This window comes from Phlebotomus papatasi, chromosome 1, assembly GCF_024763615.1.
Source record: "Phlebotomus papatasi isolate M1 chromosome 1, Ppap_2.1, whole genome shotgun sequence".
Lineage (NCBI taxonomy): Eukaryota > Metazoa > Arthropoda > Insecta > Diptera > Psychodidae > Phlebotomus > Phlebotomus papatasi.
Window position 1 is genome coordinate 91,438,418 of NC_077222.1, and position 25,521 is coordinate 91,463,938.

The window sequence follows — 25,521 nt, forward strand, 5'->3', positions numbered from 1 at the left end:
TTTGACAACAGGTTGTAAAATAAAATATATTTTTTACCAATGTTTTATGATCATTTATAAATTAATAAGGTGCATCTGTCATGAATTCGGCTAAGTATGTTTTTTGGGACTTTATTTTGGCGTTGACAGAAAAAAATCGATAAGTATAAAAGCTATCGTTTGTTCTATAAAATATTCGTATTTTGGGTATAAATAAAGCAATATCCACATATTATTAAATATTAATTACTATAGATTATTTTAATTGAAAAAGCCAAAATATTTTATAGCATTTTCCTGTATTGTATATTAAAATGTTTATTTTTTTATTTAATAGGATTTATTATATCGACAGATGATGCCTTATCTAAATTTTTATTCGAAATAATTCAATTATTTTTAATAGTTTTATTTCAATTTTTTTTATAGTTAAAGTTGTTATTTTGTTTATTTAGTATTTTATAACCTAAGCGTAGGTCATGTGCTAGGCTCATTTACTGTACATAAGCCATGAGACGGCTTAACGTAATTATAATTAAAACAATTATCAGGTTACATTTCCATCAGTTTCTGACTAATCCGTATTTTGACCTAAGCCGAAAAACGGCTTAGTTAGTGGGAAACTGATAAAAATGTAGTCTAACCATTATTTTGATTCTAATTACATTAAACCGTCTCTCGACTTAAATCGTAAGTCTGTCCAGCACATTAGATAGTAATGAAAGTTCGAGATTCTGATTTCCCAGAAAAACCTATGGGTTCCCTTATAGGTTTCTCACCTTCCGTGAAAGTTCCTATAGGTTTCCTCCAAGGTTTTCTAGTAGTTTCTTTAGGTTTAATTAACCTTTTTGGGTTCCCTGTAATTTACTTGGGTTCTTCATGTATTCTGTAATAATTTTTCATAAATTTCTCATAGGTTCTTTCTGTTTATTGAGTTACCTAAAGTTGCTTGAATACGTTTTTGATTTTTTGGGTTTACCGTATGTATCCTGAATATCTCATAGACTCCGTGGGTTTCTTAAATTTCTCGTGAGTTTCTCATGGGTTTCTTGATTTTTCCATGAATTCGAGAGTTCTCATGTTCTTCAGAGTTCACGTTGGCTCTTAGGTTCCTAAAATTCTTGATAGATTCCTCATGGGTTATTTCCGTTCCTTTAGTTACTCGAATTATTCAGGATACCCATGGCTTTATCAAATTATCTAGGTTTCTACAATTTCTAATCGATTTCTGAAATTCTCCATGGCTTACTCTGATTTCTAATCCACTTTGGTTCTTCGGGTTCCTCGTAAGTTTTTCGGACCCTAATGGACTCTTTAGATTTCTTAGATTTCTCATAGGTTGTCCATGGGTTCCTCTGCTTTCTTGTTCTCCTTTGTTCTCGAATTAAATGTACTTAAGTTTTTGTCATATTTTCAGGACTTTAAAGTAGGTTCGAGGATTCCCATGCACTTCCATTAAGTTTTGTAATTTCGCATAATTACTTAAGAATGTAATGACTAGTGATAAGCCCAAGTACATGCAAATTTTGAGCCCAATCTGACAAGGTCGGATTTTACCGAAGACCACAAAAACTGCGGTTGTAAAGAATCTTAAGGCCTCTACACATTGGGAGCAATTTTTGTCAAAAATTGCTTTGTTGAAGGCAATTGCATGCAATGCTGCAGGTGGAAACGTCAAAATTCTGTCAAAAATGCAATTTTTGACGAAAATTGCTCCCAATGTGTAGAGGCCTTTAGCTTAAAAATTCTATTATGTCCTTATGAGGTCTTGAATGTCATAAGCGTCATAAGGATCATCTGAAATTGGAAGTTAACACTAAACCTACCGACCGTTTTTGGTCGTTTTTTGGCCAAATGATAAACCGCGGTAAGGTAGAATACTTAACAAATTTGTCTTGGAAAAGAGCAAAAAATTAAAATTTAAACACTGAAAAATATATATTACATGCATATTTTAAGAAATTCATAATGTTTGATAGTGACATTGTACCGTTTAAATATGTGTTATTTTGAAACCGGTCAATTTGACCGAATCTTGGTAGATTTAGTGTTAATTATAAATTCTAAACTAAGGTTATAATCTAAGATCTCATAATCTCAGAGAACGAGATAGTTTCTTGGGTACATATTTTAAAAAATTACACAATTGATAATTAATTTTGAATTTCAATTTGTTTAGAAAAAAAGTCTACAGTATTTCCTTTATACAAAAGTTAGCCCTAAACAATGATTGTGATGTTGGACTTGAGGAATAAGTGGAAGCCACATGATTCAATATAAACCCCTCTTTCGATCACTAGAAAGGGAATTCCAAAGTATGACACCTTGAACTTGCAATTAATAAGGGAAACTGTACCAAATTTCGCCCAGCTTGCAATTTCGGCCACTCCTTTTGTTCCTCAAATTGCCATTAATTTTTAGTTTTGCATATTTCAGAGATTATGCAATGCAAAAAAAAACAAAAAAATATCACTTCGACGAACGAAATGATGTGAGAAAGACTGTAAGAATTCCGGAAAGACAAGGAAGTATGAGAATCAAATTGTCCGAAATATTATACTCTGAAAAAAATAATTTGCAAAAGGATGCAAAAGGAGAACACCCACTCCATGTAATTAACCAAAAAGGGTAGTAACCCTGGCTCCAATCGACTTTTTTGCAAAAATCGATTAATTTCAATAGATTTTTTGGTCAATTCGAATTCAATCAACTTTGTTTTGCAAAAAGATGCAAAAGGATGCAAAAGTTTGCCATTTTGCACGCGGCAAAATAAGCATTTCCAATGGCTTCCAGTTCCAGTGTCGCTCAGAATTGTCAAATGGCAGACAAAATAATAATTCACAGTGCAGTTAATTCGCAAAGTGGTGATAGTTTTCGCGTGTTTTCTCAATAACTATAATAGTGGAAAATGGGAGGAAAAGCTCCTTCGGTAGAGAATTGTGTTATGATTCACAAAAACACGGTGCCGACAGAAATAAGGTGAAAATTGAGCAGTGTTTTGCAGGAAAATTGGCAAACATTTTTTTGGGAATATGAAATTTTGTGGTTCAGAAGTTTGCTCAGGTCTTTGGAGTGTTGTGTGACAAATATTTTGTGACGAAAAGACCTAAATAGTGAGATTTTTGAAAGATTTGTTCGCGAGGTTGCATCCCAATGCAAAAATTTTTGACATGTTGGATGGTTCATTCAGTAATAGTCCTACGACAAAAATTCTTGCAAATGTCAGTGTTTAAATGCGGCAAAATGGGCAAAATTTACTAAGAAATTAGGTAAATAATAGATAAAGTGAAAAGTTTTTGAAAAAAAAGTGTCTACGGTGGTAGTGGAGTAAAAATTGAAAAGTGCAATTCACATTTTCATTGAGAGTATGGTACGTCGATTTTGTGTTAATGCGGCAGACAAGAATGCCAAATTATATTTATGGTGTTTCACCACAGATGGCGCTACTATAGTGCTCATTCGGAGGCAAAAATTTGCAAAAGTTTGCAAAGGGAGGCAATAATTGGAAAATATTTGCCAAATTGCAAATTTTTGCACCCAATTGCAAATTTTTCGTTTAATTCGAAATTCATCTCCAAAATTAATCGATTTTTGCACCCTTTTACACCCTTTTGCAAATTATTTCTTTCAGAGTACAAAGCTATGTATATTATTATTATTAATTTTAAAATGTATTAAGAATGATTATAGAGAAAACAAAGTATCTACAAGGTTCCAAGCAACACTCTTTAAAAAGAAGTAATAAAAAATTCAATTTGTATTAAAAATATTACATTTCAAATTAAAGATTTTGGCGTTTTCATGCAACTATGCCAAAATTTAGTACAATTTAAAAAAAAAATTAGTACAAAAAAAGAGCTTTAAAAAAATTGAACCTACATTAATTGCCCGCCCCTCCCTTCTCTACAATGCAAAAAAGAAACACTAAATTTTCAGAATTTCTCGATTATTTAAAATGATTTTACATCTTATTATTAATTTATGATAAGCTCTTTTGACACTTGAAGTCTTTTTTGACAGATTGAAGCTAGCGTAGCTAGCGCCTCATCCTGAAAAGACGGTGAGAACCCAAAGCATAAAAATACCTCCACTTTCTACTATTTTCCCATGCATCATGTTGATTTTTTTTTAATTCTGCAAACCGACATTATTAAAATATCTCAAAAGTTTTCAAAGGAATTTCGCTCCATATACAAAATATCTTTCCGGAAAAGCTTGAAAGCTTGTAAATGTCAGTTAATTGCTGATGAAGAAATGTGATAATGTAAAACTAAAATGATGGACTGACTTTACCAGCGAGTCTAAAGCAATTTGAAGAGTCTATTATGCAGCTGTGAACACTGCATAGAATGCATTAAAATACCACCCAGTGAGAGAATTATAGTTCTTTTTCATTAAAAACACCTTCAGAGTGAAACATTAAGCTTTTTACAACTTTGGACCAAACTTTGTTCTCCATGAAGATGATTTCCAAAACATAGAACTTTTAGTATGTTCCTTAAGATGACAATTTGATTAAATTTCGGGATGCGTAAAAGCTGTCGATTTGTCTCCTTTTAGCACAATGTGACTTCTGTAGTATTATTGTTACTTGTCTTTTGAATACCAAATAAATAAATAAGTGGATTTTAAAGGCGAAAAGTCAGTGGAAAAGCACTGGATTTCCTTAAAGTCAAATTAACATTTTATGTCAGTTTCATGCTGACATGTTTTAGTTATCCAATGTTAAATAAAATCCTTGGGTTTTCTTTTTCTTCCTTTGGGACGATGTTTAAATATATACTGGGAAATTTATGTTTTCTTATAATGGGTAAATTTATAGTAAGAAAAGCTCCAGGAAGGCAATATATTAGCCAAAAAAAGAAACGATTTAGTTAAAATTCAAATGTTTCTGCAGATAAATTGTTTTAAAATGAACTGTTTGTCTTTCGTCCGGAAAATTCTTCCCATGTCATGCGTCGGTCGCGTCGTTTTTTCGGGCTGAATGAAATTGCTGAAAATTCTCTATCATATTCAATAAACTTCCATAAAGTGTTAGATGGGAATGAAATGAAGGGAAAAAGGGCCAAAAATTGAAGGAGATCTCTCAAGCTTTTATGCTTCAACGAATGGACCCCTTAATGGAAACTAAATAGCATACAATTTATTAAATATTCTATCCCGTTCTCAATACACTTCTCTTCTTCATTTTTTATGTGGTCAATTGAAGGAAGAATCTATACATTTTCCCCAGTCTCAATGGTCTCTGGGCACTTTCCATCTGGTTGTCCAGCATTTGGCAAGAGAAAGTGTGGAAAAGTTTTGGGAAATCTTTGCTACTTGGTATTCAAATGCTGTTCGATTTCTTTTGCTTTGAAAGGAGTTTTCATCTTTTGCACTTTTCCTCGATTTTTTTTCTTGAGCTTTGCCTCTTTCTAAGAACTCTTGTTGGGGTTTTTCTATCTGTTTTCAATGGCAACAACAATCGTTACATTTCACATGAAAGCCCTATTCCCCAGATGATTCTTCCTTTTTTTCTGTGTTTTTTTTTCATTCTTTTCTGGGTGATCTGAAAAATCCATATGACTAAAAGAGGTATAAATCTATTGGGGCATTAGTCGGTAAGTCTAGGGGTTGATAAATACACAAATATTATGTTTTATGGAAAATTTATTTTATTACTTAAATGGATTAATAAATTGCCTGTAAGCTCTCTTCAAAAATGTAATCTCAATAATATTTTATTAGGGTTTTTTACACACTTTAAATAAAATAAATTATTTTGGAAATGAGTTTTAAAAAAATTTATTGATTTTTTTTTGTTTTTGAAATAAAATATCTCAAATTTTCTTTACAAATTATCGTATTACTAAAAAGAAATTATCAGATTGCGAAAAACTTGCTCATTAGATATTAAATCCATAGGATGGGCTGATATTTAAAATTTTGCATTTCTGTAAAAACATCAATACATCAACAATATGAAAACAACTTTTCCTAATGCAAAATAACTAATTTTGGGAGTAACAAGATTTACTTATCGAACCGGTCCAATTAACTGATCATCTGTTTTTGCCTGAAAATCTCATTTCACGTCCATTCAAGGGCTTATCACCGACATTTTTAATCAGATTATTACCACATTAATCTATCCCAAAAATTGGAAGACAGCTCTGTAGGGGAATTCTGTAATTTACGTGGCAATGTCACGCGAGAGTTCGAAACCTGACAATGCCAATCGAGTTTTTTTTGTCATACTATATGAGATCGAAAATGTGATTCATTGATTTTTTAAAGAAATTCCGACTAGGCCATAAGTAAAAACAGGCCACAAGTAATTACACAGGCACCTTACAATAAGAACAGCTGCAGTCCAGATCCCGAAAGCCAGAATTCCCCTCCTGGTGATCCTAATATCAAAGGTAGCTAATCTTCTCACTGGCTCGGATTTTCGTTCGATATCTTTATTACCTGTGCTCTATAAGGTCTTTGAATCCCTTCTATCTACTCAGATCACGGAATACTTTGATTCTCAGAGCCTTCTCTGTGACTTTCAGTCGAGGATCCGTAGGGGACATAGCACTGTCACCACTTTCTTCGGGTTTTCCATGAAATTTGCCAAGTCTTGGGCAACTCACAATTCGCAAGTCCTAGTTCTTTTGGACTTTAGCAAAGCGTCCGATTTACCCCATGCTTGATTTCTATGGAAGCTTTCGAACCAGTATGGATTTTCTTCATCTCCCGTCTCATTGGTATGTTCCTACTATTATGAGCGTAAGCAAAGGGTCAAGTTCAATGAGCAAACCTCCTCTCTTAAGGCCCTTACACAAGGTATGGACCACGGCTCAATCCTTAGACCTGTTCGTAAACTTAAAGTCTCTTACAATGACTGTCTCCGCTTTATTTATGATCTTAAGCGGGGTGACTATGTTTCCCGTGTATCTCGTTCTGTCGTGGGGTGCGATCTGCCTTAGTATCTTAAATTTGGAGCTATGCTCTTTATCCTACGCCTTTCTCGGACCTCGCCTCCGTCCTACTTCTTCTGTCTGCTTAATTGGGGCGCATCTGTCAGGTGTAGGTGTTTCATGGTGCCAAAATCGCGGAGTGCCAGTTTCCAATAAACTCTCTTTGTGCACGGAATCTACACATTTTTAACTCGATCGCACCTGCTTACAGAACGTTTGAACTCTCTCTGCGGTCTTATTACTTGGGTCGGGAAGTCTAATTTTTTCTTATTTGAATTTAACTTTTCTTTTACTTTTTTCTTTTTAGCTTTTTTTCTTTTTTTGTTTGCAACTGTACTTGAGGGACTTAGAAATTTATTGTATGGTTTTTTTTCTTAAATACATAAAATAAAATAAATTATTACAATTGTCGCAAAATAGCAATCTAATTATTATTCTAGTATTTTTTTTACTGTGTATTTATCTGTTTTTGAGCATACTAGTGAAGTCCTTCTAATCAAACAGTTTGAGTTAGAGGCTTCTGGTTTTCAGAGACCCTCCACAAATGTTAATTAATAGTTTGTATTCCGCTTAACTATCTGAATCATAAAGTATAGTCTTACGTATTTCACTATTCAATGACGTATCATACCGGGTGTGTTCACCTATCCGTAAAAGCATCTATCGGTTCTAGAGATTTCGGACATCAAAATCACTTTAAAGAATCAAATCATACTAGGGTAGAGTCAGTACTTTTTCGCCAGTAAGCACTTTTTCGCCACCTACAAATAAAATCACTTTCAGGGATTTATGAGCTCATGGAACTACGAAATGACTATTACTTCGTAACCTCTAGTCAAACGGATCAGAAAACCATAACTGGTGCTCCACCGAATAGATTATTTGCAAGTTAATTGAAGAAATTGTCGACAAGGTGAACAGTCACCAAAAAAATATGGAGTTTTTAGTAAACTTGTCAACGCTCAGACAAATTGTCTTGCAATATTTTATGTTTTTGCAGTACAGTATTTGATATTTTTTCACTGAAAGTCACTTTGTTATTAACTAAGCTTCGCTCTAATATAATTATTTAATAATGTTTTCCAAAAAAATAAAGAAATACGGATGTGGTGAAATAGGGCTTACTTTTTTCGGTCGTGTAAGTACTTTTCGCCACTCATTTTTCCAAGCATTTTACAAGTGGCGCACCTCGCGGAATTTAGTTGAAACAGACGTAATTGTCAATTGATTTTTGTCGCAAACAAAAAATGTGCAAAAAATCATTCGAAATACTCTAATAATTGTCTAATATAGGTGTTAAATAAGAAAAGTACTGTGCAATGTACTTTTGCGGGTTTTCGAAAGCTGCTGTTTCTTAAAAATCAATTAAAAACAAGTGGCGAAAAAGTGCTTACACAGTGGCGAAAAAGTGTTTACAAAGTGGCGAAAAGTACTGAAACATGCATTGTTGCAGGAAATGTATTTTTTCAACTAGATGCCCAAAAATTCCCGGAAAGTCTCCTGGTTCATTAGAGAGACAATGCTTCAAAGCACTTGTACAGAAAATTTCTTTTTATTTCGACAAAAATTGTAAGAATTACAAGGGTACAAAACCTTAAGGTGGCGAAAAGGGCTTACTCTACCCTACTTATCACTTATCAAAAAAAATCTATGCCAATGTTCGCTAAATTTTTCTAGAATTTTCGACATTCCTTATCCCAATTAACAACCTCCCGATGACGTGATCTCTTTCTTCGTGTTTCTCAATTGAATCTCTCCAAAAGGAGATTTTCCTCTCAAAAGATGACGAAAAAAAGCAGAAGTAAACACGCGTGAAGAATTAATTTTGAAGCATTCGTGTACATGTAAACCATCACCATTTTGAGGTTTTTTTTTCGATGAATAGAGCCCATGGAAAGCTCATGGAATGCAAAGCCACAGAGTGTTGATGCAATTTGAGTGATACTATAGATACTTGATGATGTTCATGTTGCTTACTTCCATCCGTGATGGTGGACTATGAATGCAGCATGTGCAAATGTAGGGGTGGGTGGCTTTTGGGAAGGCGAGAAGGGTTTCATGGGAATGAGGGATAAAAGTGAAACATCCATGGGGTGTATTTGCAGAAACGGATTCAACGTTTTCCCACAAACAGAGCCACTCTGCATTTTGTGTTTCATCTTCATGACGAATGAATCCCGGTGCTGTATTTGAGGATGGTTGTCCTCTATATGGGATATACTGTAGAGGGATGCGGTGGTGGGATATACTTTGAGGCTGTCACCAAACCCAAATGTGACCATGACCATTAAGTTTGAGGCGGGAAAGAGCTGAGAAAAGGACATAAGAGGTGAATACATAGATGATATTTGCTCAAAATATACTCAAACCCTGTGGTAGGTTTCCCTTCAAAAGGGATGAACATTTTCTCTGATCCATTCATCCATTTAATCTACCGCTCATTCCATCTTTTCACCTTATATAAAAGACTTGCATACAATATGTACAATTCCAACATACAAAATATTCCCACATACTACTCTCTACCTTTGTATCACATTGTTTAATTGTTTCAGTTAATTAAAGTAAATATTTGAGACACTTTCCAACACTCTGCTAGGAGTTGGAAAATTATCCACGTGTTGAGAGAGATTTTCATGCATTAAAACTCTTGCATGTGTGATCTCATTTGCGTGTGTGAATTTATTTTTGGTACAATTAAGTGGTTAATTCTATTTAGAATTTACACAACGGGGAGTGAAGGACGGGGAGGAGTGAGATATTTCGACTCGTCAGAAACATTGCATTTTCAGGGATTTTCTGCTTGTGATGAAAAGTAAAAGCAAACTGGAGTGCTCATCATCAGAATCAGGGAACTAAGTTGCAACCTTCCTCATCTCCCTGACACTGTCAAGAGCAGTTCAAAGTCAAACAAACTGCTTGACTCAAAGCTTTGAGGAATTTTCAAGTTCAATTTTCTCACGGTGCTGTCGAGAGCTTAAAAATGCACTTTCAGTGATTTGGTGTAATTAAAAAGTGAGGTATTTTAAGGATGTTGAATTAGATGGAATTGACAGGTGCTTGCTAACTAATCTAAAATAAAAGGAAAGCATTTTGCCACTCTAACTGAAATAGTGGAAATAGTAGTTAATTTATCACAGAAATAAGAACTATAGTGTACTTTTTTTTATTCACTTCCGCACTACAATGATTTTCACCGAGTTTCATAGATGTCGCCTGACTTGTTATACAGAGTTATAATAAACCGTTATAATGAAATAATTAATTATACATGCACTCTGATTAACAAAATATGATAAATTTTCGAAAATTAAGCCAAATTTTCGAATATTCAAAAGTAAGTTCGAAATTCGAAAAGGTAATCACGTAAGTCTCTTTGCGGAAATGACAAGTAGTCATTTATGTCTTGAATTATGTCTTCAATTTCTATCAAAAAGATTTGGAAATCACAGTTTAGTCATCAAAACTTTTTCATAATGCATATCATTATCGATTCCCAATCTACCAATCAGGCATACATTTCGTGTACAGACTTAATTTCAGCTGAGTTCACTCCATCTGACCGATTTTGAGATTCTAACATTGTCTTTGAATCTAGAATCAAAAGACAATAAATTTTAATCTAAAATGTAGCATTTATTCTTTAACCGCATAAGCCGACATAAATTCACCATTTTAACCATTCACTATTTGAAACAACTTGGCTAACTTATTAAGCACTTATTAAGCACTTAATTTGTACTTAGTTTCATGCAATGTTTTAAGTGGTTTTAGAACAACTAACTGACAAACAATTTTATTAAAAGAAGACGACTTGTGAGACATCCTACCTTGAATCATGAAAATTAGATGATTAATTATTAAACTAATCATTGGATTAGTTAGTAATTAGTTTAGTCAAAAGTGGATCAGTGGATAGAGTAGTATCTCTATGACTTTGAGATCACAGACAGATCAGATCAGATGACTTTGAGTTCGAGCCTAGGCAGCTGCAGATTTATGAGCTGTTGCATTAGTCTCAAATTCGTCCAGAATCGCCTAAAAAAAGAAGTTAATACAAAAACAAGTTTCAACATGCAAAGTTCAGTCGAATACAAATACACATTCACTGCTTAGATCCACAAACTGGGGTTGGTCTACCATGATATAAAGCGGTACTGTCTGTATCAGAACGCTCTCAGAACACATTGATACAAAGCAGGTTCAGCCCCTTGGGGTTAAGATGGAACAGATGAATGGGGAGTGCCCAAGACGCAAATTTTTCTTAATATAGTCTTGTAGAATTCCCTATGTTAGGCATTATAGAACCAAAAATCTTTTTATTTTCTTATAGCGCTCTTGGTTCTATCACTGAAATCACTATAAGTAGAGTGGCGCACTCTTAAGGATCATAACAGCTTCTATAGGAATTTCAATAGAAAATTCTCACTTTAAGTCTTTTAAAAGTGCACTAAAAGACTTGTCCAATACTTGGTTCTATAAGGCAGCTATTTTGCTTCTTGTATACATAATGGAGGTTCCGAAAGGAATATAATCGACCCACAGAAAAATCTTAATCTTGGCGTTTTCGGAAATCTCAAGTTTCAAGTAGAGATGGAAAATTTCAAGAAATTTCACGTTTTTCCGCCTACTGTAGATTGCGACTACCGTGAAATTTCTGAAATTTTACCATCTGTAATTTCAAGTTTTTGATATCGTGCTCTGTATCAGGCGGTCTGTCTGTTCGACTGCACGTCCGGCCGTCTATGCGTCTGTCCGTCTGTCCGGCCGTTATCACACCTAGAGTCCAAACGATTAGAGATACAGACTTGGGACCTTCGGGGACTCCCTTTAAGTCGACCTTGTAACCATTAGCATACCCCTCATTTCCCTCCCCCCAATTCTACCCATTCCCTTCAAAAGCATGATTTTTGGGATTACTCGAAAACGCGTCGTGCGATTATATGCATTTTTGGATATGTTTTAGAGATTACCCAGGCGGACATTTCGTCAATACAGTAGAACCCCGCTATAGGCCATCGCTCTATAGTCCACAATTTATCGACCCTTGATTTCAAAAGACCGATTTTAAGTTAGGTTAAGTTTTTTAGTACGCGACATGCAATGTTGTCATAATTATTTTAATATTTTTGAAAAACTTTATGTAGTAGTTGTGGTAATTGTGATCCATAATGAAGAGAGCGAGGGCAAGTACCACAATCGCAAAGAAAGTGAAAGCCGTCAAGTAATTTCAATACTAAAAGTCGTTGATAATTTTAAAAAATGACATGGACTATAGTGCGATCCAAGTGTGAAATCTAGAACCAAATATGGACTATAGCGAGGCTCTACTGTATACAAAAATACCGTGGAATCATTTCTTATAACGGTTTTTCAAGGTCAAATGTTAAAAACGCTCTAGAAAGCGTATTTCCTAACCGAATGGTATCATGCTTGGGATCGTTGGAAAGGTCTTGGAATTTTTGACAAGCTTAATCCGATTCCAATCGGTTATGAACCGGCAATGAATCGATTCATAACTGATAACTGGTTTTTATTCGAATTTTAATTATATTAGTCCTTAAGATGTATTTTGGACTATGTTTTGAATGTTTTATAAATTAGTTCAAATCGGGTTTGAAAATCAATTCTATTACTCTTATACTATTTTATGGGATCTTTTAAGTATAATTTATAAATCGGATTAAATCGGTTCTAAATCGGCCAACGATAAAGATGTGAAAGTACTTTTGAGATATAGCATCTAAGACACAACTTCGAGCACTTCGAAAAGCCAGGGACGCTTTGCCACCCCTTTTAAATTTAAATATAAATGAACTATTTGGGAGAAAACAATGATAACAAACTTTGCAAGGGTCAAACGACACTCATGAAAAGGAAGTAACAAAAAATTTCAATTTTTATTTAAAATGTGACGCTTGAAACTCAGAATGTGTTGGTGTTAACATGCATACTATCCCAAATGTGTTATAGATTTCCCTATTTCAAGTAAAAAATATAAAATTTTTGCCGGAGGTATATTTGGATCAGTCATATGTGTTAAAAGTATTTATGGTATGCTCTGTACATTTTTTTAACTTTAACACATTTTATGTAGTTTCCTATTGATTAAAAAAATAAATTGAACGATGTGTAATATAATAATAAAAGGAGTTTTATTACACAAAAATTTTTGTTGAAAAATTGCATAAATATCTATGAATATGATCACAGAAATTAAATTTATCAATTTCCTCATTTCATTATCATAAAAAATTACTACCAATCATTTTATTTAACTATTAATAGTATGTTTAATTTTTTGTTAAAAAGAAGCATTATGAAAATGAGCATAATCAAATTCTATATAAAATTTATGAGAGGAGTAAATATATCATTAAGAGATAGGGAAAAATATTCTCGTTTTTGAACCACTTACAATGTTTTCAAAGTTGTACGGAAAAGTAACTTTTCATATGGCTGCATTGTTGAAGAAAATTTGCATAGAATATGCCAATAATCATAACTTGGTCCTTTTATAGTTTTCTATTTGACTCAAATATTCCATAAAATGTTTATGCTACTGGGTTGAACCGTTCAAAGTTATATGTGTTTTCTGGAGATTGGTCGGAACGGAAGTTGCACCAGAAACTTATACCGAGGTTGTAATATGGACTTGTAAAAGGAAATATAGAGGGTATTGGTGAGGAATTTTCGGACATATATAGATTTTTGAGACAGAGCACACAAGAGGGGTCAAAAATGTAATTCCGCTATGGATGATTTATGTACTTTGTTGCCCGTCAGCTATAATATGAAAGAGCTTAAACTTTTCCATGTTGTACTTTCCACCAATTTTTGTTAAACTTTTTTTGCAGCAGCTTAATTCGTGTCCCTCTTGGAGGGATGAAGGAAAAAAAAAGAGAAGCCCATTTTATACTCCCATTTCGCTGAACTTTAACCAAAAGAACGAGCAACTTATCTCCTTTTTATTTTGTTTATTTGCAGGATTTGCAATCTGAAATTGAATCACATCGAGTTGTTTATGATCGTTTGGACAATACGGGCAGGAAGTTGTTGGGTTCCCTGACATCCCAGGAGGATGCTGTGATGCTACAACGACGGCTGGATGAGATGAATCAACGATGGAATCACCTCAAAGCCAAAAGCATCGCAATTCGGTGAGTGTTGGATGCCGTCTAAAAAAAAAAGATTTCCTTTTCGTTTTTGGCGCCAGAATTTTCCACAAAATCCACTCAATTTATGCAACGATATTCCATCATAGCTTTTCATCCTTAATGTTTTATGCTAAATAATGCCTTTGGAAATCAATTCAATTGAATTTTCAGCTGCAATATTTGCCAGAATTGTTGTTGAGCTTTTGGCAGCAACTTTCGTTTTACAGAGTGTTTGTTTGAATCAGTTTTGGGGATGAATGTGGGTGGAATTTGTGCAAATTGAAACAATAGGGAGCTTATTCTACCCTTGACTGCGCGGATTGAAAAGCTTTTTCCAATACAATTTGTGAATTTTCTGAAAGACGAAATGATTTTACAAACGTTTACATTTGCAGTTGCTTTTAAATCAGAAACATATATTTCGGAAGAATTGCATAGCTCAACAAAATCTGAGGAAGTTAAAACCATTGAAATGAACAAGTTTAAATATTTGATAGACTCGATGAATAAATATAATAACACGGATATTAAAGGTAATGAAGAAAATCTGTCTTCATGCATCTGTTCTGTGCTTAATCATATTGAGTGAAAATAGAATTAATATAAACAAATTTGATAACTTTAAGGAAAATCGAACATTCGTCACTAATAACGTAATGCCACGTCTGATGTTTAAATATTTTTTTTATACACTCAAACTTCTTGACTGTCACTAAACTAATTGACCTACTTCTTAGAATTTTTAATATTGTAAAAATGTTTTAAAACTCCAGAGCCAATCTAAGCGGGAAACCCAAAAGGAACCCGAGAAACCCACGTGGAACTCGGGGAACTGGGGCAACCCATACATTTTTCAGGGAACTCTCGGGGAACTCTCGAAGAACTCTCGAAGAACTCTCGAAGAACTCGTGGTACCCATATACTTTTTAAGGAACTCACGGGGATCTCACAGGGAACCTATACGTTTTTCAGGGATCTCTCAAGAAACGCGAGTTCATGTTCATATAATTTTCAAGGAACTCACGTTGAACTCATATAATTTTTTTAAGCACCGAGAACTCAAAACACTGTGATTTTTTAAAACGAAAAAATCAGAGATGATAAATATGATGAACTACTTTTTAAGGTCCCAAAAAACATTCCTGAAGAATATGTACAAAGTTTTTGTTTCCTTTTAGTAATTAAACAATAACAAGTGAACACTCAACTCCAAAATCTTTTTAGAACATTGAGAAAAATTATGAAAAACATAGAAAATACAATGATCGTGAATTCATCACCTTTTAGAACTGGTTTAGACCTTTGACATTAGAAACCCTTGTAAGGAGAATAAATTGAGGTCATTATCATATTAAACAAAAACGCATCTGTAAATTTTCGTGGCATTGTCATACGTGAGTTCGAAACCTAACAATGCCAATCGAGCTTTTTTTGTCATATCATATGAGTTCGAAAATGCAATTCATTGATTTTTTAATGAAATCTCAAATATGTGATTTCTGACAATGCCACGTGAGCTGAAATGGCAATGTCACGGCTACAGAATCGCATTTTCGAAAAGGCTCTCCTAAGATTCGAACCCAATTTGTCACATGACATTGCCAGAGCGTTACAGAATTACAGAAAATATACAGAAATACAGGGGAATTCTGTAACGCTCTGGAAATGCCATGTGACAAATTGGGTTTGAATCTTAAGAGAGCTTTTTCGAAAATGCGATTCTGTAGCCGTGACATTGCCATTTCGGCTCACGTGGCATTGTCAGAAGTCACATATTTGAGATTTCTGACATTTCAAATGACAATTAATTTTGTTAAACAAATCAACATAGACGTACTGTATTTTCATAAAATCATCAAGTAAAGGAATTTTCAGGGATCAAGTCTAGGGCATTACAGAATCCCTACCCTGATAGAACTCAACTTCCTTTTTAGTGATTGCGTGATTTTTTCCTACCGGCGGAACACATCCCGTTGACGGCCTTTCCGAACGGTCTTGTTGTTCGTTATTAAATTTGATTTATATACGTGATCCACAGTATATGTGCTCATAATCAGAGTTTAATTCGTATATTAACCGTGTAATCAATTTTCGACAACATTTTTATTTTCGTTATCATAACCATTTTGACCGATTGAAAGTTCTCTTGTCTTTTCTCTCTTGTCTTAAGACTTTTTGATTAAGCCCTATGACCCCGTATGACGTGTTTTCCTCTAATCATAAAAAAACGATTTTGGCGGTATAGGTGATTTTTTCGGACTCCGATAGAGTCACCGAATTTAATGGAGTCAACAGGTCTGGAAATAATTAGTTGACTCTATCGAGGTCCCACTGTAATACAATATAACTATTAGTAGCCGCTTAAGCAATAAATTTAAAATATATCCTCTTAATTGACAGGGGTAGGTAAGGCTATTTTGAGCTATGGGGCTACAAACTTGGCTTTAAAGTAATGTTATTTAGATAGACAACACAGTTGTGGATCTAAATTAAATTATGGTAAAGTCCAGCTTCCTTCAGAAATATGCGAAAAAATCGTACATCAATGTAGCTCCACAACTCAAAGTAGCCCCACTTCCCCTATACTGTTATACTGTATTAAAAAAAATTATAGGAGAAATTACGAATTGTAGTACTGGTATTTACATAGTAAAATCTCAGAATATAAATTCTGTGGTTAGTCATAATTTGCATTTAGCAAAGGAGACTAAACGAACAGATAATATTATGCAGTACATTTAAAGAGTGGTAGCTTTTTTTGAAATTTTATGCTCTTGTTTCGGCTCCAAACAGCTGAAAAGCCGAAGCTAGAGGAAGAGAATAATCCGAATCCCGTCAGATTATTCCCTTGCTCTGGTGAGAACTTCCTGGGGAATTCTTCCACTGTTTGGACTGACTCTCGGCTGTTTTCACGGCCTCTAGTAACGGCTCTTTCGAGCCACCGGGCTTAAGGCAGTAATGCCCCCTTGTGTAGGCTACCCCCGGGGGTGCCTCGAGAGAGTTTAACCAAGGTTAGAAATAAATTTCCAACCTTGCAGTCCGGCAAATGAATGCCTCTAGGGAAAAATTCCTCCAGAAATATTCTCAAAGCCTGCCCTAGGTCTTAAGGCTTCTTGAAGAGAAGCCGCTGTTTCCTGGCAGTAGGGAGCCAATTGGCCGCTGGTAATCCTTAGGCAATAAGATGCCGCTGGTCTTGGGCCAAAAGGGAGATGCGATTTCTCTGGAACAAGCACTCTCGTGCTGCTAGAAGTGAAACTCAGGAATCTCTATCGCAATCTGATTTATTTAACAAAAATTAACCCTATTTATACAAAATCATTTTTACCCCACTTAATTACTAAAGTGAACTTCGTGAACCCATAATGCGTCATTGCAAAATTGCACATTCTTTATTTTGCTGACAAAAAAATGCTGATCAAGAAGTGAATGAACGGGTGTCATTAACACTAAGCATAATGACCTACTTTCAATAAGAATTTGACAATTTTCAATCTCTAATATCATAGAAACTACTTGTTAGAATGGTAGCAAATTGATATCAGATACAGTTAAGGATATAGAAAATAGGATGGTAAAAGTTTAGGATCGTTTAGCATCCTAGTTTCTTCAATATTTGCCGTTAAAGTGAGGCTTGTTTTGTATACTTCGTGAAATGACTCGATTTAACCAAAACTAAAATCCGTATATTAGTTAAACTATTCGTCTCTAATTGAAATGACAAGACATTCCTAGTAGTAAGAGTATCTAAAAATAGTGTAGTAGTCCTTAAATCCTTTAAGGATAAGTCATTGACTTAAAAAGTAGGGGTAACGAAAACCCTTGTAAAGTCTTGGTGAAGCCAAAACTTTCCAACTTTTGTGTTGAATAATTCGTATCCTTTTTAGGATGTGAGGACTTATGATGAATATCCTGGCGATTTAAGTATTCAAAAGTAGTTCGATATGAATTAAAACCCATTATTATCCCTCAAAGATTAAAAAATCCTAATTTGAAAATAATTTGTATGAACGTGCATGTTCATCTTGAACAGCTCTTATATACACAGATTGCGAATATTCTTGTTAAAGGATATTTCAAATACATGCGATGTTAAACTAACAAAAAAGAAATAAAATAAAATTCTACTACATGATTTTTCCATACTAAGTTTCTATAGTAGCAAAGAAATTTCTTGCTCTCGTCGTCGTCGTCTAGATAATTTTTTAAATTCAATGTTTCACATTCACAATATCTGGTGAATGGAGCAAAAATATAGTACTTGAAAATCTTCAACACGTAGCATGAGTAGAATGAAAATATATCATTTCTAATGCTGTAACAGTAGGAAAAGTATCACATGCGGAGTGGGTGGAAAAGAAATCTGCAAGAGAAATTTTCTGCACAGAGAATTTATACAACTTTGAGAGTGCATAGAGTTTTTGAAATATTAAGGAAGACTTTCAACTCAATTCTCAGTAATAATTCATGAAAGATTTTATATGAACATAGCAAAATTCCTGTGTGGAATATTTAAAAGACAGTGAAAGATTTCTTTGATGAAGTTTTACTTAATGAATCTATCAACAATAAATCATTTGGTGAAATTGTAATTAAAATTTCTCATCATTTTTCCTCTCAACTTGTACATCAATCACTTCTTCAACACCCTTGTTTTGTCCAACAACCTAGAAAGAACGCTGAAATCTTTCCTATTTATATGTACATATATATACATACCTATATTGCAGGAAGTACTCCACATGATGGCAAACTTACACAAAATGAGGGAATGAAGTTTGTGTGGAAAAATTAAAAAATAATAGCTGGCAGTCTGTTTGAAAAATGATTAGTGAGCACAGATGAGGGAAGAAAATCATCCCCCTTAAGACGATTATGCACTCGTTTAATACAAAAATGTTCCGTTGGGCAAATGAGGAAAAGCCAGTGCTTCATTCAGGTGAAGAAAAAAGGCGATTAATATGCAAATCCCTCTTTTATTTAATCTCCATGGCCGTTTTTTTTTCTGTCTTCCACGGCGGCAAGGAGAATGAGGGAAAATTTGACGAAGATTCATAGGATGTGAAAAGGCCTGACCAAATCTCTCCAGAGAGATTATTCCAGACACCATCCTTGTCACTCAAATCCAATTTCTCTCTACTTCCACTTTGACTTCTTTCCACCCTCTCTCTTGAGTGTGTATTTGGCTAAATTAGATTGTCATATTTGAATTGTTGTGATCTCTTCCATCTAACACAAACCAGCCTATGAATGCTAGTAAATTAGAAATGTCGTAAGGACACTGTGGTTTGTGAATTTGAAAAGCCGTCAGACATGATAATCATTTAGAAATTATACTTGACTTAATATTTCTGACAAAAAGGGTGGACTAGAATAAGCTTTTCAATCAGTTCTAACGAGTGTATAAGAGTATCTCGCAAATTGCTTACTCAAAGAAGTTTTTTGAATTTTTCGAACACCTAAAATTTGAGGAATCAGCTTTATCCTTAAATTTAAATTAACGTTATCATAAAACTCTTCGAAAGATTAAATTTAATACAGAGAATGAGTTCCCATTCACTTCCTGTTTTCTCACAGAATATTCATTAAACATTAATTACTCACGTGATATTCCATTGATTTCGATTAAGTTCATCGAAAGAATTTCGAAATAGTTCGAAAAAAATTGAAAGTCAACCATATCCTTTATATTTTAGCCGAGACACGCTTGGGAGAATTATAACACACTGAAAGAGTATATGCTAGAAACAAACCATAAGCCTGCTTTTAAACGAGGGTATTTTAAAAATGCACCCTACTGTGCTATGCACCGGCGAGTCTTAGAAAATCTCCCCTTGAGGTTTGTGTCTGAATAAAATCTCCCACTTAGCTGTTATAATACTCCCATTTGTGTCTCGACTAAAATAGAAAATCTAGCAGACTTTCTATTTTATTCCGAAACGTTTCGAACTTGCTTTGAGGTACGTGGTATTGGGAACAATTTAATAGAAGTCAAAGGGTTACCAAGTAAATATTAATGGTTGATGAAAAATAAATTAAAAAAGATATTGTATCAAACTAATCTCACCGCAGGGTTTTATGACATGTTGTCAGGAATTTAAGGATACATCGTCAGTTGCTTTACAATCCGAAAACGTTTTGCTAATGAAGGTACTTTACGGTAGCTAATGTTTAGTTTTCCTTTATATAATTCATGATAGCTAGATTTTATGAAAACTTTCATCATACTTTAGTAGTAATTCTGTTCTCTTGATAGCAATATTTCGTTTTTTGGAGCTATTAAAAAATAGAGACACAATCTATTAAAATGAAAATTAAATTCACTAAAAACAATTTCACTGTAACACTAGGCACTTTTAAAGATATCCTTGGTGAAAGGTGTGAAAACTCTTGAAAATCTACACGGACAGCACTTTATATTTATCAATAACAAAAAACAGCTGATTGAGCTTTCGAAGAGTTATTTTTTGAGCGCCAGAAGGTAGACAATTTCCACTGAGAAAGCTCAGTGCGATATTCTGTGCGCCGGAAGGTAGGCAATTGTCACTGAGAGAAAGCTCAGTGCGATATTTTGTACGCCTGAGAAAAGGTAAAATGACACGGCGAGAAAGCTCAATGAGATATTTTTATTTCGAAAGAACAGTTTCGAATCAAAAGTTCCCCCTATAAATGCCACCTAAAGGGAAATTATCCAAGATTTATCGGTGCATTACGCAATGAGGTGTATGTGTAAAATACTCTCGCTTAGACAAAAGCTTTAAGTTCACCAACTCAATCAGATACACAAGGGGTTGCGGGATTATGCATTTCGAAATTATGCACTTGACGGGATTACGGAAACACAATTATGCAAAGTAAAATTCAATTATTTTCATCTCATTTCGTCTTTTTATCCTCTTTTTCCTTCCTTATTTGACGCGGTAGATTTTAAAATCCTTTCTTACCTTTCTTATGTTAGCCCTGATGGGGCTCACCTAAATACTATTAAAAACTTGTGGAGCGGAATTGGAGAATGAAGATGTCATCCATTTTTCACGTCATGAGAGTGAACCGTTTGAAATTTTGAAGGTCTCGAAGATGATTTTGACGCTGTCCAGAATTTGTTCCTTGCCGATGGGATGCCGACCATCCGCACATCCCAGGATCCACATGACAAGCTCTTCTTCTTGTTCTTTTGTAAGCGTCGTTGGCCTGCCATTGGGTCACTCTTTCGCGTATCTGCCAGTCAATTTGTTGTACAATGTCGCCCTTGGTACATCAAATGTTTTGGATGCATAAGTTATGGTAGAACCATCTCGTACATACTTCAAGACATCCTTTAGATCCTCCTTAGAATAAGGTTTGTTCTTAGGAATCTTTTCCTTTGTTCCCTTCGGCATCTGAAATAGTAAAACAGTACTAAACAATGCGATTCCCGGAAAGAAATATTGTTTTGCGAAGCGTCTTTTTTAGACCAATACGTAAACAGCCACAAATTGAAAATGGATTTACTCACTTTGTAGGGGAATGATTGCACTTCACTTTTAATTAAACCTTTGGATTTAATTTTTCACAAGGAAAAAATCAATAAATATTTTCAATCAACCAGCTGTCATTAGCGAAAATATCTCTGAAAGAAAGTTTTTAGTACAGAACACAGCTGGCACAAGTTAAAAATGAGTCGGTTACATTCACTTATTTAACGGATAAAAATATTATTTTTGCTTTTTCTCAAAGTTGAGTAATTATATTATGTTACTGTAGTGACTATATTACGGAAATCAAATTAAAAATATTATTTTAAGTGGATTTTTTCTAGTTAGCGTAGTCATAACGATCCACATAGCGAAGCGCCCGGATTAGCGCACTTGACAGTAGTCATGGGAAAGGAATATACGTGCCTTCTTTCTATAATTTTCCCCACAATAAATTGAAAAGACTCATGGCATATTGACACTCGAAACACTTTGAAATCTTAGCAGCAAACACTTTATTCACAACGCGGATAAAGCAGGATTAATTTTTTTTCGGCATTGAATAAATGAGCAGTAAAAAGTTAAAATTGATCAGTAACAAAAAAATTTGAAACAGTGAAATTATCGTCCAAATTTTGGCAAAGGGAAAATAAAGGGCTTTTCATTCTATCTGCAACAATTTTAAATGTTAAATATATAAATTAGGCCCATTTTTGTAAAGATTTAAGTTTTTTACTGACCATAATTAGATATTTTACTGCTCATTTTTAATTTTTTACTGCCCATTTAGAATTTTTTACTGCTCGTTTGTTTTTTGCCTTTTTTTCTTTGGTTTTCGAAACTGATTTTCGAACATCTGTTAACTTGGGGAAACTTAGGCTGTGATCGCCTGGAAGATCTTCATAAAATGCACTAAAACACTAAGTAAACTGTGTCCATTTTTCTAAAGTCCAAGATTGTTTTTTTTTTATAAATTGTGGACATAATTTTTGTATCAACTGCAATCAAATATTGTTCGTTGGATGATGAATTGTTATAAATTTGTGGTAAGAGATAAATTATTGATGTAGGCTTGTCATCAAATGTGTATTTATTAATAAATTAGCTTGCAGCCAGAATGTTAAGGAGACGATAATCTTTCGTATAAATCATTTCGCCAAAACCCCAGAAATTTACAAGATGTCTAGAGGGAGTGTGGGAATCTCAATTCATCCCTAACGAACTATTTTACATGATGATGATTAATCATGTAAATTTTGTAATATGCTAATTAATTCAAGCGGTGTACATGAGAGTTTTGTGGGTGAATTCTGGAGAGATATTCTACGAGTCCCTTTAGAGAGGAAGATGTGATATCTAAACTATTTCAATATTTTTTTCGTTGAGTTTTTATTTTTGGTGAAATTTATGCGAACATCAGACAGCTTTCAAACATTTAAGTTCTGACATCCAACAGCGTCAAAATTTAACCCTGATTTTCCCACCAAATACTCTAAGTTACTGCAAGGGGAGAGGAAATGAGGTTATTGTTGAGGAAAACACTCGGCAAAGTGTCAAAATTAATTTTTCATGTTGATTGTTTGACAAAAGTTTGTGTTCTAAGAGAAAAATTGCAGCATCTTGCTGTAAAATGCAGGTTTATACTATGTAATTATTTGCTAAAACTTTTCCTTATTCTTTCACACTTTTTGTAGAGGTTTCGTCGTAGGAAAAGTTGGTCAAGAAGTCAAGAGAAAAAAACCAAATTAATTTTTAAGATGAACCCATATCAAGTTAAAAAGCTTCAGGTATATTCTCAAACTTTTCCTTTATTTTCTCCAAAAGGAAAACCATCAAACCATCAATGAAATATTTTATATGCAAAAATATGTTTTGGGTTTAATGGAAAAACTCGTTTATTTTTTTTTGTGTTGGTCAGCGAAACTTTCGCAAAACAACTGTGTGGTGAAAAGCTCAAAAGCCACACTAACAGATTTTCATGGGGTTTTCCCGCGAATTTATTTCATTTGCAACATTTTGGAGAATTTTCACCTTTTCCACTCACGCATCCAAAAACCACTTTCAACCCTCATTTCAGCATCTCATCCCGCCTATACCCATACACCTCATCCGAAGGGTTTGAGGGAAAACCCCGTGGAAAAAAAATTATGAATTATGACAGGAATTAGGGCAGTGTTTTACATACCGCACGACCATGCAGAAAAAATCATTTGTGGAATGGGTGAAAATTGTCAGGGTGAGAGAGTGTTTGTTTATCAACCAACCCTCGGTAAAGTACAGCAAGTTCAAAAAGCTTCCCCAACTCTCCCATTTACTGGAAATCCCGTCAAAAAGGTGATTTGTTTACATTTCCTGTTAATCTTCATAATCCACGCTTTATTTGTGTTGGGATATTTTCCACAATGTATTTGATATGGATAAAAATTTTTGTGCAAAGAGAGGCCGGTCCAGTTCCATCTCCACATACCTCCCGTCCTTCCTCAAAAACTATATATACCATTTTCATAAACACTGCGAGAAAAGTCGTGTCAGAAAGTTGGATAATTTATGGGCTAAAGTTTTTCAATATTTTCCGATCGATATAACCAGATGGAATTTTAAGTGAAATTTTAAGGGACTTTTGATCAATTAAATTTTACAGGCTTTCCCCGAATACTCTTTCGCGTTTTCCTAGATTTTCCACTAAAGTCTGCAATGGGAGAGCTTCTAAAATAATTTTCTTACTTTTGAGCACCATTTGATATCAATTACCTAAGAACATGGCAATCGCATTACGATTTAAGTTGTTAAATGAAACATAAAGTTTATTTATTTCAACCAGAATTTTGATAAAGTTTGAGAGCTATGGGGTATTTTTGATCGGAATATAAATTTGAACTTTAAGATTTACTCCATTTACTCAGTGTTTTAAATAGGCAAAACCGAAAAAAAACACGAAGAAGTACAAGCTCTACAATTAATCCTCTTGTTCAGTAATAATCTTACCGATTTAAGAGTTCTCTCCGGTTGAAGTTTTTCTGTACCGATTCGAAGGTATATTAAAGAGAATTTACCTAAAAATCCGTTGAAAGTTCAAACCGTTCAAACATTTAAAATGACTTTACACAAAAGTGAGCAAATTCATCAAATTTAGGGTAAATGTGCCAAATTTCGGCATAGTTGCATGCAAGCGACAAAGTCTCAAATTTGAAATGTAATATTTTTAAATGAAAATTGAGTATTTTTGTTACTCTTTTATAAGGAGTGTTGCTTGGAACCTTGCAGACAGTTTATCATTTTTATTTTCTCTAAAATCATTCTTAACATTGGTAGCCTATTTCGGCCACCTTCATTCTCATAGTACCTTATCCTTCCAGAATTCTTTCAATGTCTTTTTCAGATCATCATACTCGTCGGAGCGATATTTTTTGTTATTTTTTTGCATTGTATAATTTCTAGAGTGTGCAAAAAACTAAAAATTCATGGAAATTCGAGGAACAAAAAATATGGCCGAAAGTGCAAGCTGGCCGGAATTTCGTACACTTACCTTACATTTATTTTAATTAAATTGCGATTCAAACGATCTTCTATTTTAATATTCCACAAAGATGCACGAAAATTCACTTTTTACAGCAAACGTTTACACACTTGTTTACACATTGTTGTTGACATTTGAAGTATCAAGAATACCGGCGGAATTCGAAGTGGCAAAACAATCAGTGCCAAAGCGGCGAGTACGTGAACTATCACCTTAGGCTTCCGGTAGATTTTCGAATAGATTTGACTTGGCTTTGGATTTGGAGTGGCTTTGTCTCTTCGAAAGGTTAATACTGATCGGAACCAATAATAATACGTCAGTTAAATCAGCATTTGTCGTATCTTCCTTTTGACAACTTTTCAGGAGACGATATTTTCATTTCAGCTTTATTTTTCTTAAAAATGAGCCCCGAATGCGATAACTTTGAGTCAAAATAATAAAAGTGGCACTAATATGAAAAGTTAACTCGAGAA

General features: G+C 34.1%; 1 protein-coding gene across 6 annotated transcripts in view; it reads left to right on the forward strand.

Moving 5' to 3' along the window:
- The window catches only part of LOC129809717 (dystrophin, isoforms A/C/F/G/H), a 462,658-nt gene that overhangs the window by 330,328 nt on the left and 106,809 nt on the right, over positions 1-25,521 (forward strand). For all 6 annotated transcript variants that reach the window (XM_055859751.1, XM_055859755.1, XM_055859752.1 and 3 more), the window contains one exon: positions 13,911-14,083. In XM_055859751.1, coding sequence (XP_055715726.1) covers positions 13,911-14,083 — 173 coding nt within the window. The remainder of the gene's footprint in view (positions 1-13,910; positions 14,084-25,521) is intronic.